The following is a 15493-nucleotide window of genomic DNA, read 5'->3' on the forward strand; positions in this document are numbered from 1 at the left end:
CTGTATTTGAAAATAGCAGTAAGACTAAAAGTACTGGAAACACACAGAGACCATTAAAAATCATTTCTGCACAACCAATTAATAATCATATGCCTGGTTCAGAATTCTTTACCTGCCCAGAGAAGGACAGTGTATGGGACAGCCTCCTATGGAAGAGTATGCCACAGCCTGAGAAAAACCACTGAGAAGGCCCCGTCACACATCCTCACCAAAAAGGCCCTGGGACAATGGTAAGACTGAGAGAAAGCTTCTCCTGGGGTTCTGAAGGCACAGGCAAATTCACATGGGGAGATACGGTCTTTCACATAGTCTGGAATACGGCATAAACCATGTTGAAAGTCATAACCCACACTCTGAGATGTACCAAGAAATAAGCTGACAACCTAATTCTTAAGAGTTGAAGAGCTCAATATTGATGTAACTTTACCATAAAGTAAACCTCAATGAGTTCAATGGCGCTTGCTCTGAAGTAGGGAAGGTGCAGCCTAAGTAAATATTTACTAAGTTTCTAGAATTTCCTCTAAAGCAGATGGGCAACCTGCAGATCTTAGGCTAATTTCTGAGGACCTCAGACTAGTTTCAAAGGCCCTCTGCAAGCGAGTAGTTCACACTTCTGCCATGAGAAATTTGTCCCTTCCTAGGAAGGCAACCCAGGAAAAGATGCTGAGCTGGCAGTCAAAAAGTAAAAGAGATATACTGTAGTCCAATGGTTCTCAAACTTTCCCTCTCTGGGCTCCCCTTTACACCTACAATGTACATGTCAGGGGACCCTCCCACTCAATGTAGTATATGGGATTTTGCCTTTAGCAAAGAAACGGTCAGGCTCCGCAAGAGGGGAACCCACCAATTGAGAACCTAGGCTGTAGTCCTTTACAGGTTAAAACCCATGGCATATCCTTTTGATTTTTCTCTTCTACTTTCTCTTTTGTTTTAATATTTCATTAACTAAAAAGAAGCCAAACTGACAAAAAACAATATCCTTACAATTTTTACCACAACATTTACCAAGTAAGAACATCTGTCCTCCAATGAAAACCTAATACAGTACAGTACTCATCTTCAACAAAGACCAGATGAGGAGTCATTATTCTACCAAGACAATAAGTAAGCACATTGAGATCTAAGATCCTCATAGCATTCTTGGCCATGTCTTTTGTCAATACAGTATCTTTTTTAAATTAATTCAGCTTTTATGCCTAAAACAGCCAAACAAATTAGTGACCTGAAACATAATATAATTTCAAGTCATATTCATTTTCAGGCAAAAAATTACTCAAAGTGCATATTATCACTATGTCTTTTGGATGCCAGTGTAAGAGCATGTACAAAAATTGCAGATAGAGTCTCATATTGTTGTTTTTTTAATCCAAATCAGCAAGACTTGCCATATAATTGCACAAGAAAACTTTATTACAAATCCAACAATACTAATTTCAGATTATTAGGTAGTGTGTTGTCTTACTTTTTTTAGATATAAATAATGCCATCATTGGGTAGTGTAGTGGTTTAAGTGTTGGTCTACAACTCTGGAGACGAGTTCAAATTCCTGCTCTGCCATGAAACCCTCTGGGTAACCTTGGGCAAGTCACACTCTCTCAAATTTTGCCAAGAAAACCCTTTGATAGGTTCATCTTAGGGTCACCATAAGTTGGAACCAACTTGAAAGCACACAACAACAACAAAAATGCTGCCATTAATCAACTGATCATGGTGTAGTGGCTGGAATGCTGGACTAGGACTCTATGAGACCCAGATTTGAACCTCCCCTCAACCATGGAAACCCATTGGATGAGCTTGGGCAAGTCACACTCTCTCCACCTGATTGGAAAGCAAAGGCAAACCATCTTGGAACAAATCTTGCCAAGAAAATCCATGGTAGGGTCACCTCAGGGTCACTATAAGTCTGACGTGACTTGAAAACACACATCAAACACACAACTTGCATTTCAACAATCATGGCTGGTTTACAAAAATAACCGCATCCCCTTTTTGTGTTCATATTCAACAATCTCTTCTAAACATGCAGAAAACAGATAAGAAAGACTAACACGTCCAGCACAAAAACATGCTGATCTTGCTGAAACCTGCTTAATGCAGCTGTAAAGAACACAGCAGTTTTGAACTTCTACTAAGATTATGGCATGGGAGTAGGGTCAGAGAAAAGCACGTGAAATCCAAGGAGGGGAAATGCTGAGGCATAGTAAAAATTCCCAAGCTACAATCTAGTCCTGCCTAAAGAATCAAAAAACCATTTAAAAGTGCTATACTTTGCAAACATCTACAGACTAAGGGTCCCTTTGCTAATCCCTACATACCCAGGCTTGTCTTGTTTAATGTCATTGCCATGGTGACACCCTTGAAATCTCATTTCACAGTCATTCATGTGGTAGTAACTCAGTTTCATTCAATGGATTTTTATCAATGCCTGGAAGAAGACTGAGCTCTAAGATTCATTTAATGTTTCATCTTAAAATCAATTTAAGGAAAACTTCTAAAATGTTGTCAACATAAAAGATTTGAAGGAAGAAGAGCAAAAGAGAGTCTTTTAATGATGAAAATATTGGTCCTTCCAAATCAAAAATTATAATGTTCTCTCTCTCTCTCAAACACACACCAAGGATACTGTAGGACCAAACATAAATTAATCCACATAAATAAAAACTTCCTAGTTTTAGACCAGATTTAAGGCTCTCTTATGTTGACTCAAGATCCAAAGTAGTAGGAAATAGAGATACCAGAACCTGAGATACCAAATGAGGCAAAAGACAGGTTTGAGGGAGGGAGGGTATGGTGTTATAACTGAAAAGATGTGATATACTAAAGGATTTAGTATTTTCTTCTGACAAAACACCTCTTTGGTTCAGGATGTACTCTCCCAACACTACTTCACAACAGAAAATGCTTAGTTCAATGTTTGTTGTCTGCCTAACAATATTCTATGTAAGTCCCTGTAAACACTTTTCAAGCAGATGGAACACCGGTCTTACAAATGTACTGATACATAATTAAACAACCAAAATAAGTTTTTGTAGATACCATGTTTCAAGTTATTAAACCAACTAATAGAATTCAAAGATTATGGCATGGGAGTATGGTCAGCGATGGTGTAATTTTTAATTAATTTTGTGGTTTATAATGGCAGAATCTTGTCACCACTCCTGGTTTCCCTGAAATATCACTGGGTTCCCTTTGCCCACTGGATCCAAGAAAGCCAAACCCATAACCAGAAATAAAATACCCAGACTCACTACAACAGTATGTGACCATGAGACATCTGTAACATAGAAATAATGAGGGCCACTGAACCCCAATGCCTGCAAGCTAGGACAAGATTTCCTATCGTCAATCTAATTTGATTTCTATCTATGCCCCATCTAAAAATGGCCAAAGACAATCATGAACCATACATAAATTCCCATTGTTTCAGTTCCTTTAATATTCACAGACTCTCATTTAAATCTATATTTGTCTTGGCACAAGAAAAAATGGATTTGTATTGGCTTAAAGATCAATTCTCCCCAGATCTTTATTACTCAAACAGGAATGTGGGGAAAGTTGTCCTTCACACCAACACACAAGCTTAAGTGCCACAAGTACAAAAATCTCATTACCCATCGATGCTCAGCCCAACCGAGAGTGGAGTTCTAATTTGAGAAGATATGCTCCCACGATGGAAATTAGGCCACTGCTGTCAAACTACCACAGTTCAAACTATTACAATGTGCCTAAAGCACAAAGCAAGAACTAGGAATGTGTGCAGAGCCAGTAACTCAAGCATACAACCTCACCCATATGCTACATATCCAGTCACAAAACAGGTACATGCGTCTTCAGAAGACAGCATCCTTTTGACATACATGAATAACTCTTAATTTTCTAAAAAAATCCTGTTGTTTTCCATTGCTAGTAAAAAGACCCCAAGACAGTGAAAACAGCAATGTCTGGGCTTTGAAAATAACTAGCCAAACCAAGCCTCCCATTTGCATAATGAATTCCAATTCCGTGCCCAGCCATTTGGCCACAAGGCCAGGGGCCCTTCCCTTTCTGCTAATTTACCAGTATTGTTGTTGATAACCACTTTCAAGTTGATCTTGACTAATGGCGTCCCAGTGTATGAGACATATCCAAGGCTCCTTATCCTCCACTGCTCTGCTTAGGTCCTCTAAATTCATGTCCATGACCTCCGTAATACAATCCATCCATCTACTTCCCTCCACCTTTCCTAGCATTATTGTGGTTTTTTTTTTCCAATGAGGCAGCCTCAGTTGTATCATCCTGGCTTCCAGAGAGATTTCTGGCTTGATCCCTAGGACCCATTTGTTTGTCTTTTTAGCTGTTCTAAGACCCATTTGTTTGTCCTTTTGTCTTTCACCAGTATGCTCCTTGCCAATGGACCTTTCATGACAGTAATCAGCAGAGTCGCCTTGTTCCTTTATGCATGCTCCTTATTTGGGAGGGCAAGAAGGAACTGTACAGAATTCTCTGAGCAAGTTAACTAAGAGAGAAACAGTATATTTGTGTCATTTAAAAAAAAATAGTTACCATACCAAGCAGCTTACAGTCTGGAACATAATTAGACCGCTGTTTCAGCTCCAAATCTTAGAGGGATTTAATTCCCTATTGAACAAATGTGTAGTCAGGTCTCCAAAAGGATTATATACAGCAATCCCTTCTCCATTGACTGATCAATAGTCTGATCCAAAGGACACAGTCATAAATTATACTTCACAAGATAGAGAGGGCAGAATGGTAATTGAATTCTCTACATTTTTAATCTGAATGGAGCAGCAATCATTATCTGTCTTTTCAGTTATTTTCTCTTATTTTCTACACTTCATTAACTCAACTCAGGCATTTCAACCATTGATAGATAAGCATCGCATAAAAATTCAAACAATATGATCCCTCAGCAAATAAATGTTTAAGACACAATACACCCATTTCTATACCAGAATGAATACACTGACTAGTTCATTGTCACAAACCACATTATTATATGGATCTTATCACCAAAGTACACAAACATTTGAGACATACACAAAACAGCAAAGACAAAGGAGCAGAATGTTAGGGAATTTACTCAACTGCTCTGTAATAATATTAGACACTGGACAAGGAAGAGCTAGATCATCTTTAGAGATGTTCCTTTGCTGGCATCTATACGCTAAAATAAAAGAAAAAGTAGAAGTAAATTTAAGGCAAGTCACACTCTCTCAACTTTAGAGGAAGGCAATGGCAAAGTCCCTCTGAAGAAACCCCATAATAGGTTTGCCTAAGGGTCTCCATAAGTCAGAAATGACTTAAAGGCACACAAAAACAAAGATAAGGACAGCCAGATTTGCTTAATAATGATTTCAGTTTGAAAAACGTATTGAAAGTTGTGCTTTCATACCTCTGTAGAAATAGCACACACACTAGAAGACCAAGGCTACTGTCCTTAGCAGTGTTTCCTTAAGTTCAACTGACATCAACTTAATGCTAAGTAAAAATGTTCAGGCCTCTCTACTTCATTTTGCAAAGTGATCAGTCCACGTGTTTTCACAGAGTCCCAATTTATGGCCTTCCCAATATCACTGAACTATAGCTTGTACTACTGGCTAGGCTGGTTAGAGTTGATGGGTGCTGCAGTCCAAAAACATTTACAGGGACACAAGGTACTAACTTCTGCTTTTAACTGAACTGCTTGATGATGAATCCAGACACTCTCTCTCTTTCTCTGTGTGTGTGTGTGCGTGCTGTCTATCAATTTATGGCAAACCCTTGAATTTCAAACGGTTTTCTTTGGCAAGAAATACTATGAGGCAGTTTTGCCAGTTCCTTCCTCTGAAATATAGCCTACAGCACCTGGTATTCTTTGGCAGTCTCCCATTCAAGTTCCACTAAGTACAACCCAGAACCCACCCTGCTTAGCTTTCAAGATCAGATGGGATCTAGTGCCTAGTTTAGGGTATTTAGGCCCTCAAATCCAAGTTAGTCCTCATCTAATTTTTCAAGCCATGTTTCCATCATTAGCGGCCATCAGGTTCTCTGCTTTCTTCCCTTGCAATATTGATGCTGCAATTCGATGCAGTTACTAAGGAATACATCTCACTTGAGTTCAGGTGGAGTTACTATGCAAGCAAGCATAGCAACAACTTTTTCTTAGCAAACCTGCACTGGATTATACGGTTAATCCTCATGGCTGCCTTCAACTGTTTTTATGACTGTGGGCATTTCTTTTTAAATGGAGCTCTTTATATATTTAAAACCATTATTTGTGGTCTATTGTGACTTCAAACACTGCGGCTTGTTATGTCTTTCCACACTGGAGGAAGATCATTTCCCCAAAAAACAAAGATTTCCAATAATTTATTAGAAAGGAAATAAACTGCTGAAGCCCTGCCTCAAGCAAATAACTGACCATCATTCTAAGATTTCATCCAACATCATTCACATAGATTCAAACCTGCCTCCCTGCATGCTAGATATCTGCCTTAGAAAAAGAGACATGGAAAGCAAGAGGTTTCAGGGTGCTAAAGTCTGTACTTGTTTACAAATTATGTATTTGTACAGTGTGACTGCAGAACTGCAGCAACTACATAAGCCAGATATGTTCCTTATCATTTTACATCCAAATGCCTGTACATGTAGTAAATATCAAGAAATAAAGAAAACAGCCAAGTAAATGCAATATGGTGTAGTAATTCAGAATACTGAATTAAGGCTTGGGAGATGCAAGTTCTACTCCCAACTGGTAACTCACTTTTATCAGGTCACTAGTCATTCTCTCTCAGCCTGACCTACCTCACATAACTGTTGCAAGGAGGAAATTGTAGTGGAGGAGAGCTATGCCTGCCACCTTGAACTCACATGAAGGGTGAGGCAAGATAAGTAAGAGCTTGAGGTACAGGTTAAGTATTCCTTATCCAAGCATCTTGGGACTAGATGTATCCAACCTACAAGGCAAGAACGGGGCGGGGGGGGGGTAAGCTATTAAAGGAAATGCAGTTTAACTAAATATAAATATAAATATATTTACTGCACAGAGAAAGGAAGTGCTCTTTCTCCATGAAAGAGATAAAAATTTGATTACTTTTGTAAAATATAGCCTAAAGAATTGATTGTGAACAGCATGTTAGTGTAAAACCAAATGTTAGAATGGAAGATAAATCCATTTGAATTCACAGACAAAACATTTTTTATTTCCCAGCACTTGTTATCAAACGATTTGGCTATCCTCTTAAAGGCCCTCAATTTTCAAATAATTACATTTTTTAAAAGATGCTCTTTGTTAGAGAACTAATGGATGCCTGGAAAATGTAGAAAAGTATCTTTCCCACTTTGAAAATCACAAAGAGAGCTTTCTATGGATCTTTTTAAAAAAAATTAGAAGGTCAGAAGAGTGAAATATTTTGATATGTAGGAGTACGCAGTTCTGAAGCAGGGCCTGCAAGTTACAGCATGCAGATGCACTTCTGTCTGTGAGCCCTTCTTGAGCGCACTCTTTGTTAGAGAAGAGGACCAAAGTTAATAAAGTAGTTTGTCTGAGACCAATAAAAGATATTGGGGTTAAGGTTTGGTCATTTTTCTTTTTAGACACTTCAGAAAGTAGCGGGATTTGTTTTTATTTATGGCCATTCACAAGTTTTTGTTCCTCTGCTGCACTGGTAAAACAGTAGCAAGACTAGTATGAACACTGCCAAGTCTACAGTGACTCTGGCCAAGATCACCGTATTATTTATATTTCTATGTACTGATGTATAATTTAAAGACCAGTACATTATTTTTTCCACAACGCCACATGCAACACTTACTGTGCTATCCTGAAGTAGTGACAAAGAAAATGTTTCAGCTTTTCCAATTATTGCAACCCTTAAGCTATCATCTTGCACACTAATTATTTCAGAATATTGTGTATAATTATGGGGTAGTGAACAGTGTACCAGATATTCCTGTTGAGTGAAGCATGAGAGCCCTGAAAGGCTTTTGGCAAATCATCCTAGCAACTAATGTCCAACTTGTCACAATAGGCATTCACTGTTGTCATTCTCCACTGTCGGAGCATAGCTTTAAATTATGAGTTGGTGATGAGCCATGGCTACATTCAAAGAGTTTGCTACTTCCTCTGTGCCTTTGATCAGGCACAAATTCTCAGGTATTATGTTTTCTTGTTATTATTATAAAGTTCTTGTAGTGTTATCCTCATGTTTAAAGTCTAAATTAGAGGATAATATTTGGTGGGGCATAAACAGAAAAAAAAAGAAATAAAAGATAGACTTGATTGTAGTTACCGGTATCCAGGCATGTCACTATAGGGTGCAGGTTACAAAATTTGAGACCCTAAAGAGTGGTGACACCATTGCTCCCCAAAGATCTTCCTTTTGGCAGAAATGGGCTGTGATGTTCGCCTGCATCCCTTCAAAACACTAAAAAGATGGTGTGAGTGGGGTGAGGCTTAGTGGGAGGAAAAAGGAGAGGCCCCAGGTTTTAAAATAAGTTTTAAATTTTAAAATTTTAGAATTTCTTTGTAAAAATCATTTTTTAAAAATTGCATCTTGCCAAATTTTCACTTTAACCATGTGAAAATATGTACATGTAAATACATGTAGGCTATGTGTATGATATTGTAACTTAAAGGTATAATTCTAAATTTGCTAGGTTTTTAATGTCACAACTATTGCCATTACATCCAGTGATATACTAGGAATTATGATTTATGAGCAATATTACTACAAAAACATTACTAAGAATTCTGTATGGTGTGCTATGGGAGGAGGTCAACAGTGGGGGTGTTACACCATGACTTACCGCACCGGGTAAAGCCATTGCCAGACTGTTAAACATAACTAAATTTCCCCCTCCCCTACTGTGCATGATATAATTTGTAAACTTACAAGGACATTGGATTTTCTAGTTCAAAAGTGAGTTGTCCAAGTACCCAGTTCCATTTCATTTTACAGCCTCTGAGAATCCCATGAACTAAGTGACCAAGGTCTCCTTTATATGTACACGGTGCTAATGTCAATGCCCTCTAAGTGATAAAGTCTCATACCTTTGAGACAGATATGAATGTTGGAACTACTTTAGTAATACCAACTTGGATGGCACTCTCTTACCTTACCATAATCACACCTATTATGTTAACTATCATGACTACAGAGTCTTTGGATTTGTAGCTGGGTGACTTCTATCAGTCCCAGACTTCTCTCAATGCCTCACCAAACTACAAATCCCAGGATTCCATAGGATGGGACCATGGCAGTTAATGTAGTGCCAAACTGCTTTATTTTTGCAGTGTGGAAGAGGTGATAGAGGTGTGCATTAGTTTATAGCCTAGATATCATATTTTTGCACTAACTGATTTTTCCCCATGCTCTTCAAAGGCAACCTTACTGTAATTTAATCAAAGCATGGATGCTTGCCAGACTAGTCTGGCTAAATAGAGATACAACATGAGGATGGGGCTGATTATAAGAGAAAAATAATCCAACTTCCTGACTAACAACAAACATGAACAAGGAGTTATTTAGATTGTAGTCAAGGTAACTGTTTAAGTAGCAGCAGTAACAGCACAGAGATCACAAAAGTATCCTATGGCATGGATCTAGGACAGTTGCCACATTAAAGCCACCTTGCTAGTGTATATTAAGAACTCTAGATTATTTATTGCAACCGCTGAGCAAACAAGATCATATCCTTTTCATGAATTTTCACTGGAAGATTCTAACCATTACTACAAAAATCCAGATATTCTGCATGACTCTACTAGGATGTTTGATTTGAATGATAGCCCTCTCCCCATCCCATATCACAACTTGGGGTTGAATTCCACTCTGCTATTTAAAAACAGCTTGCCATGCAGCAGGAGGAACTACTGTTAGAAACACACGTTCAAGTCCTCTGACATGACCAAACTGTTTGCATATTTCTCTGGACCACAGCCGTAATTGGTTATGCTGCTGTTGTGTGCCTTCAAGTCACTTCTGACTTATGGCAACCCTAAGGTGAACCTATCTTGGGGGTTTCTTGACAAGATTTTTTCAGAGATTTGCCATTGCCTTCCTCTGAGGCTGAGAGCCTGTCTGGCCCAAGATCAGCCAATGGGTTTCCATGGCCAAGCAAGCAATCAAACCCTGATCTCCAGAGTCGTTGTCCAACACTCAAACCATTACACCACACTGGCCTATCTCGATAATTGGTTATACAGTGTCTAATTCCCTTGTTCATATACTGTATACTGCAATCTCCTTACATACAGTATAATGCTCCAATGCAAACTCACTGTCTTATAACCAGATTATCAGAAGTAGCTCTTCTTCCAGTATGTACCTAGTCATGTGCTAAAATCCACTGAGCAGCCCTTTGGGGGGGGATATACATCAATATTCAGGAGTAGGCTACTCCTTCCCAACTGTGACCAATCACATATGATTTTCTGTTAGCATATTCTTTGGTCCATAATAAGAATGGACAATACATGTGCAATATATTATATTATGTTTAACAGAGGTGATCATCCTATACCAGAATGATGCATTTCCTTTATTCAACTGTTGCCCAGTTGCAAAGTCAGTAACACCCTTTGCGGATTTTTAAGATAACGCAAGTGAATTCCACGACAGGTTGCATGTGAGATCATCGCATCATTTTGAAAAGAAAGGCCTGCAGTATTCATCAAGTTTCATCTCACTCTTCACTGGGCGTTGCCTTTTCATGCACCAGACTAGAAGCACTGCCAGACTCTCATGCAATGCAAGCATTATCAAATGCCAGTAATCCAATTACATCCATCCCTCTGCACCCCTCACATTCAGCTTTTTCTGCAGCCTTGTCAATGCAATGTATGCAATACCATTCTACAAAGCAACAGTGAAAACTAAATCCCTCTCTCATGGTTAATATCCCAGCTGCATCATAATGCCTCACCACAAAGAATACATATTGTTTGTTCCCAGGATCTTTATTTAATACAGTTCATTGTCTGAGACTGACAAACATACAGCAAGAGAGGGTAAAACACAGCCCTCCACATGTTGCTGAGTTAAAAGCTGTATTAGTCTGTAGGATCAGTATGTAGAGAGATCTTGCAGCACCATTGAGACTCAGGGGCTGTGCAGAAGGCCCCTAAAGGGATGGCCTGCAGCCACCTCTGTCTTCGCCAGATCGGGGCTGTGGCAACCACACGCTGCAGCCCCAATCCTGCCTTTCCGCAGGGCAAAAAGGAGCCACAAAAAGCAGCTCCTTTTTGCACCCTAGACAAGGAGACATAGTCACTGGCCCCACTGCTTTCATCTAGACGCAGTACCAGAGAAATGCAGTGACACCTTGCGCCATGTGGTGTGTCACACAGTGCCACGCTGCACCGGGGGCAGAGTCAGAGCATGCGTCGTGTAGATGCCACACCCCACCTCAGCCCCTAGGCTGGCCAAAGATGCTGGTCTGCACAGCCCCTAACTGAAAAAAGCATGAGCTGCCAACTTCTTTCTTTAGTTAGTCTCAAAGGTGCTACAAGATGTTTCTAAACTTTTACTGTCAGCCTTGAGAATCTCACTGGCTATGCTACCTAGGGTTGATGGGACAGTAAAATGACAGCTGGAGGAGCACAAGATTCCCACCACTGATGCACAGCCTAGTGCAACTCCAGGCAAACAGGAAGTCCATAGGATGTAAATGTAGTACCAGAATAAGCTTCTTACTTATACTCCAATTTCACAACAATATTTGGGGGATAACTTGATGGGCCTACAAGCTGATGTGACATCAGCATTTTTAAGGTATCACAAACCTTTGCTCTGATATAATAAGCAAACTTTAACTTCACACATGCAGGTATTAGGTGAAAACTAGATATGCATTATGGTTCCAATTGGAAATGTCTGTTGCAATTCACCTGTAGCTTGATTTTTTCTTCTCACACACTGACATATATTTTGGTGACTCAAACAGAGGGGAAAGTTTATTTGGATACCCTATTATTACGCATGGTTTATCTAGCTTTCTATCAAATCTTACATATGTGAAGTTAAAAGTTTGCTTACTATATCAGACCAAAGTGCCTCACAGAAAGCAAAGGTGTGAGAGAGTGTTGTCTCCATACATGCAAGAACCTGAAGGATTACCTTCTCAAGTAACTTTGGCAGGTAGCTCCGTAACCCACTTATTCATGTCCAAAGCACCGCTAGAGCAAAATGAACACCATGTAGATGTGTAACTGGAGAATTAGCACTTCATTAAGTGCTTCATCTGTTTGAAGATTGCCAATGAAAAAAATTATTAGCACAGAGAAACCTCTTGGGTAACTTTGGAGAGAGGCAGGAAATTGTTGGCACAAGCCTAGCTGAGATGCAGGTTCTCCCATAAATGCTTTATTATTTTTTTAGTCCAGTAGAACAATGTTGCAATTTCCCATGTAAAACCAAAGCACTTGCTCCCTGAGCCTTTTTGAATTGCAGCTCTACAATCCAGTTATAGCCCAATTTAACAACCCAAGACTGCAACAACAGCCATACTGACCAGAATAACTGTTTACCACTCCAGGGAATGACTTAAAAACATCACGTTATGGACTGTTGGCTCGAATCATTTAGATGTTTAAATCCAGGACAGGAATACATTCAGTGACCATCTTGAATACTATAAGAGAATAGGCCTCAAATGTAGGTTTCCCCCATTCCTTTACCATTGGGACATCAGCCCTATAAAATAGCACCCATTTCTCAGACACAGCTGGGACACTCTTAAACACCAGATATTAAACCATGCAGTATCTGGAGAAAAGCAAATTCCTCCCTCCAACAGCTGCAAGCAGAGCTGTGTTCTGCTCTGCTTTCCATTTTCCATCCTTGTTTCAGAGGTCCACCTCTAGCCAAACCTCTAGCTGTATTCAGCACCCTTCCAACGTCTCAGCTCACCAGTAAACCTGATTTCTATCTTTTTTGGAGCTCCACCTCTAGAAAAACTTCTATATTCACTACCAGCATCTCTGATGCTGAAGGCTGCTCTGCAACATCTCAGCTCTCCAGAAAAGCCATTTTCTATACTTGTTTCAGAGTTTTGGAGGTCCACCTCTAGCCAAACCCTTCCAATATCTCAGCTCTCCAAAAAAGCTGTTTTCCATCCTTGTTTTGGAGGCCCTCCTCTAGCCACACATTATTTTTCCCCTTGGTCTGCCCATGGAGATCCTTCTGTCAACCACCGAGGCTCTTCCCAGTTCTGGAAGAAAGGTGGTGAGTTAGCAAGGAAGTGTTATTTCTGAACCACAACCAACCTGTCAACATGGCCTGACTGGGCTGCTGGAGGACAAAGCACAGTGAAGGGCCAAAGAGAAGGGCTGCACCCACACTGCAGAAAGAATCCAGTTTGACACCACTTCAACTGCTGCATGGCTCCGTGTTATGGAGTTCTGAGAATGGTAGTTTGTCCACTTTGGTGCCACAACGAATTACCATTCCCAGAATTCCACAGCCATGACAGTTAAAGCAAGGATCCAAACCAGATTATTGCTATAGCTTGGACGCAGCTTGTCTCCATCCCCTTCCCTTTTCCTTGTACCTTCTCAGGCCAGACTCCCAAGAAGTACCCCCCCAAAAAAAATCCATTCCCAGAATTCCACAGCATGGAGTCACCATTACAAAAGTGGTATCAAGACGGATTATTTCTGTGGTGTGCTTGTTTCCATCTCCTTGCAGCTTCTCAGGCCTGACTCTCAAGAAGCACAATTATCGTATCAGAAAACATGCAGGGAGAGCTGTGTTGGCCATTTAACAAATCCAAACCAAAAAAATCCATTAGAGATACCTTTAGGGGCCAACCGAAATGCACAATAGATAGACTTGTTGCTATCACAACATATCACGTGGCTTAAACCACACTGCAGAAATAATCCAGTTTGAGACCACTTTAACTGCCCTGGATGAATGCCAGGGAATCCTGGGAACTGTAGTTTTGTAAGACATTTAGTCTTCTCTATCAGAGAGCTGTGGTGTCACAAGGAACTACCATTCCCTGGATCCCACTGAACCAGGGCAGTTAAAACAGTCTCAGAGTGGATTATTTCTGCAGTGAGGACCCATGTGTCACAATGTTAAAGTCCCCAAGCCTCAAGTGCCTTACCTGACAGCCACCCTGACAGAGCTCTCCTCTTGGCTGGCCGACATGCTTCCAAGGTGGGGTGATTATTAATTATTAATTATTATTATTAAGAGGAGGAGGCACAAGGGGAGTGCCAGACAGCCCCCTGGTTTGGAGAGGTGTCTCTTCTCCTTCTGCTTCTCCTTCTTTCTCCCCAGAGAGCCCTGGAGCACAGTGGTGTCTTTGGGTGGAAAGGCTTCTCCTTCTCCTTCTTCTTCCCAGGGATTTTGGAGGCCCAGGGCTCACCTCCGTCGCCTCCTCCCCCTCCTGCTCTCTCCAGCCATTTTAGGTGCCTGAATGGATAGGTAGCAGAGAGGCAGCAGACTGAGGCAGAGCTCTCCACTCCTCCTCCTCCCCCAGCCAGAAGCTGGGTCAGGGGCTCCCTCGCAGCCCCACCGACCAGGCCCTGCCCTCTCCTCCTCCTGCTGCTGCCCCCCAGCAGACCCCCAAAACAGGCAGCATCCAGCTCTGGCTCTCCAAGCGCCAGCAGCAGCAGCAGCAGCAGCAGCCGCAATGCGTAACCAGCCCAAGCCCCTCCTGCTCTCTTGCTCTAGTTGCTTCTTCTGCTGCTGCTGCTGCTGCTGGGTTCCCAGGCGATTAAGGCGGCTGCTTAATGGGGGCGAGGCGGAGCCAGCAAGGCCAGCTCGCCCTTGGCACTCAGTGGCCCAAAAAAAAAAGAGAAAGCAGGAGCGCGCAAAGGAGGAGGAGAAAAGAGGGGGAGCGCGCGCGCGCGCAAAAGCCCACACGGAAGGGAGGGAAACATACCAACCATGGCTCACTTGGGGAGTGTAGGGGTGCACACCTCACCAGTGACCCCCCTCAGAAGGGAAGGGGTTTCACCCCACTTCTCCTCAGACACTGACCCTTTGGCAGAAAAAGAGGGCTGTGGTGGCATTCACCTGCTTCCTTCACAGTGCTTAAGTCACAGTGGTTCTCCACCACACTTTAATAATACACTTCCTCATGCTGTGGTGACCCCCCCCCCCAATTGTGGTGTCTCAATTCCTAAGACCATCGGAAATGCATTCATCCCTCCATATTTGTGGCTTTGATATTTACGGATTCAATTATTCACGGATTGGATTAATATGTTCTCTCTAGGAATATCGAGGTCCTCCTAGATTGAAATTCTGTGGTCAACTTTGAAAAGTTGCACTGAAAGAGCTGCTGCGCCGCCGCACCCAAGCCCCATTATAATGGTGGCACTTAGTCTGGAGCCCCCCCTTCCTAAAATCTTGGCTACGTCCCTGCAGTAGGCATTTGTAGCTCCTCCAGTGCAGTTCTATGGTCAGGGTCTGTCAGACGTCACAGAGTTGCGCCGGAGGACCCAGTGATTCATAGAAAAGTGTCCTCTCAGGTAAAAACATGGTGTTTTCGTGATTTG

At 41.3% G+C, this 15493-nt stretch overlaps 1 protein-coding gene across 7 annotated transcripts in view; it reads right to left on the reverse strand.

The window, feature by feature from the left end:
• The window catches only part of KIF21A (kinesin family member 21A), a 113619-nt gene extending 98847 nt beyond the window's left edge, over positions 1 to 14772 (reverse strand). For all 7 annotated transcript variants that reach the window (XM_042467345.1, XM_042467343.1, XM_042467348.1 and 4 more), the window contains exon 1: positions 14092 to 14772. In XM_042467345.1, the coding sequence (XP_042323279.1) occupies positions 14092 to 14135 (44 nt within the window). In that variant the 5' untranslated portion in view covers positions 14136 to 14772. The remainder of the gene's footprint in view (positions 1 to 14091) is intronic.
• Between the last annotated feature and the right edge of the window lie 721 nt (positions 14773 to 15493).

Source organism: Sceloporus undulatus, chromosome 5 (genome assembly GCF_019175285.1).
Source record: "Sceloporus undulatus isolate JIND9_A2432 ecotype Alabama chromosome 5, SceUnd_v1.1, whole genome shotgun sequence".
In the NCBI taxonomy this organism is placed as follows: Eukaryota; Metazoa; Chordata; class Lepidosauria; order Squamata; family Phrynosomatidae; genus Sceloporus; species Sceloporus undulatus.